Raw genomic sequence first — 2,173 nt, 5'->3', positions numbered from 1 at the left:
TTCAAATCTACCCAGGGGTGCCTTGGAATAAAGGCCTGGTGATCTGCTTCTGAAAAACCTCAGCCAATGAGAACCCTGTGGAACACAGTTCTACTCTGATACCATGAGTTAAGTTGCCTCAAAGGTTTGGGCAGGTGAGCTTTTGTGCCTGGTGTCCAGCCCGTGGTAACCTTTACCTCCTGCTCTCTGCTTACAGCTCTATGATCTCCTTGTCATCACACGCAGCCCCCGCCGGACTTCAGATCTGACCGCAGCCCCATCGGTGACCTCCCCATCCCACCCGGCACAATGCCTATCCTCAAGCAACTGGTGTCCAGCTCTGTCCACTCCAAGCGCCGTTCCCGCGTGGACCTCACAGCTGAGATGATCAGCGCCCCCCTAGGTGACTTCCGGCACACCATGCACGTGGGCCGGGCTGGGGACGCCTTTGGAGACACTTCCTTCCTCAACAGTAAGGCTGGCGAGCCGGACGGCGAATCCCTGGATGAACAGGCCTCCGCCTCGTCCTCCAAGCGCAGCCTCCTGGCCCGCAAGTTCCGGGGCAGTAAACAGTCCCAGTCAGTGACCAGGGGTGACCGGGAGCAGAGGGACATGCTGGGCTCTCTGCGGGACTCAGCCTTCTTTGTCAAGAATGCCATGTCCCTGCCCCAGCTGAACGAGAAGGACACTGCGGAGAAGGGCTCTAGCAAGCTGCCCAAGAGCCTGTCATCCAGCCCTGTGAAGAAGGGGGGCTCTGGGGAGGGTGACACAGAGGAGCGGGCTGCTGGAGAGGGGCTGCCCAGCCGCAACGGGGCCGGGGGACCCCACTCGCCAGACCCCATCCTGGACGAGCAGGCGTTCGGGGACCTGACAGATCTGCCCGTGGTGCCCAAGGCCAGCTACGGGCTGAAGCATGCAGAATCCATCATGTCTTTCCACATCGACCTGGGGCCCTCCATGCTGGGCGACGTGCTCAGCATTATGGACAAGGATGAGTGGGAGCCCCAGGAGGAGGAAGATGGGGCTTTCCATGGTGATGAGGGTCCCAGCAGCCTCAAGGCCCCAGCTCCTCTGCCTTGCTCTGCAGCCCCTCCGCTGGCCAGGCAGGAAGGCAAGATGGAAGCGGACTCTTCCTCACTGCCCTCCCACACGCTCGATGACGATGGGTGGGCAGTGGCAGCCCCTAGCCCTGGCTCGGCCCGCAGTGTGGGTAGCCACACCACCCGGGACAGTAGCTCCCTGTCCAGTTGCACCTCTGGGGTCCTGGAGGAGCGCAGCCCCGCCTTCCGGGGGCCAGACAGGACCCGGGTCCCCCTCCCGAGGCAGCCCGACAAGGAGTTCTCCTTCGTGGACGAGGAGGAGGAGGATGAGATCCGAGTGTGAAGGCTGTAGACGGCGCTCCAGGCTCCTGGCTTCCCCTTCTATCTGTACCCATCCTGTGCAACTTGCCACCCACCTGAGCAGCCACCACCAAGAGACCTCGTGGATGTGGGGCCCTGACTAGGCCTGAGGGTTCCAAGGAGGAGTTGGGGAGCCAGCGCGGGGATCAAGTGGCCAGCTGACTTGATGACCTGCCTGTGTGTAGTGCTGGGGTCGTGTGCCTGCGGAGGAACCAGCTTTCTCCTTTGGGTCTGTTTTCTTGCTCTCTCCTGGGTGCCAGATGTCCACCTGAGTCCCTGCCACCTACAGCAGGTGGGCCCAGAGGCAGGCTCAGGACATGGCTCTCCTTTCTCTCCTAATCCCTCCGCTATAACTGGTGGTGGCTGGAGGAAGGAATGGTCCCCACCCCCTCCTGTTCCCCCACTCCTCCATCCTTGGTTCTGGTAGCCCCTTGGAGTTAGCGGGGTCTGGTGGTGAGCCACATATGTGTACGCTACATGCAACCCCTTCCGGGGACGAGACCAGGAAGGGGGCGTTGAAGGAAGGCTTCGTGAGTTTTCCGGAAGGAGCCTTCCAGTGATAACACTAGAAACGGGGCTGAGGTCCTAACTGCCCTGTGGGGTTGCTTGTTCTTGATGGTTACTCTTCCTTATAGAGCAATCTCTGGAACCTAAGTCTGCCACTTGAAGAGAAATCACATTCTTGTAGCAAACTTTTCTACTAAGTCCTTTCCTCTCAAAAAATGCACAATGGATATTACATTAGCAAACTGAAGTGCTCGCAGGAGAAACCAGCTCACCTTGAACAACCTCGT

The 2,173-nt window shown here is 59.6% G+C and overlaps 1 protein-coding gene across 1 annotated transcript; it reads left to right on the top strand.

Annotated features, from left to right (window-relative positions):
• Positions 1–288: 288 nt before the first annotated feature.
• Positions 289–1,362, top strand: CDC42EP4 (CDC42 effector protein (Rho GTPase binding) 4). Its single transcript, XM_006872304.1, has one exon. It carries the CDS (start codon positions 289–291, stop codon positions 1,360–1,362), a length of 1,074 nt encoding a protein of 357 aa, XP_006872366.1.
• The last annotated feature ends 811 nt before the right edge of the window (positions 1,363–2,173 follow it).

This window comes from Chrysochloris asiatica, unplaced genomic scaffold (assembly GCF_000296735.1).
Source record: "Chrysochloris asiatica unplaced genomic scaffold, ChrAsi1.0 scaffold00192, whole genome shotgun sequence".
NCBI classification, from domain to species: Eukaryota; Metazoa; Chordata; class Mammalia; order Afrosoricida; family Chrysochloridae; genus Chrysochloris; species Chrysochloris asiatica.
The sequence above is the reverse complement of the archived record's forward strand: the minus strand, read 5'-3'. Positions and strand labels throughout refer to the sequence as shown.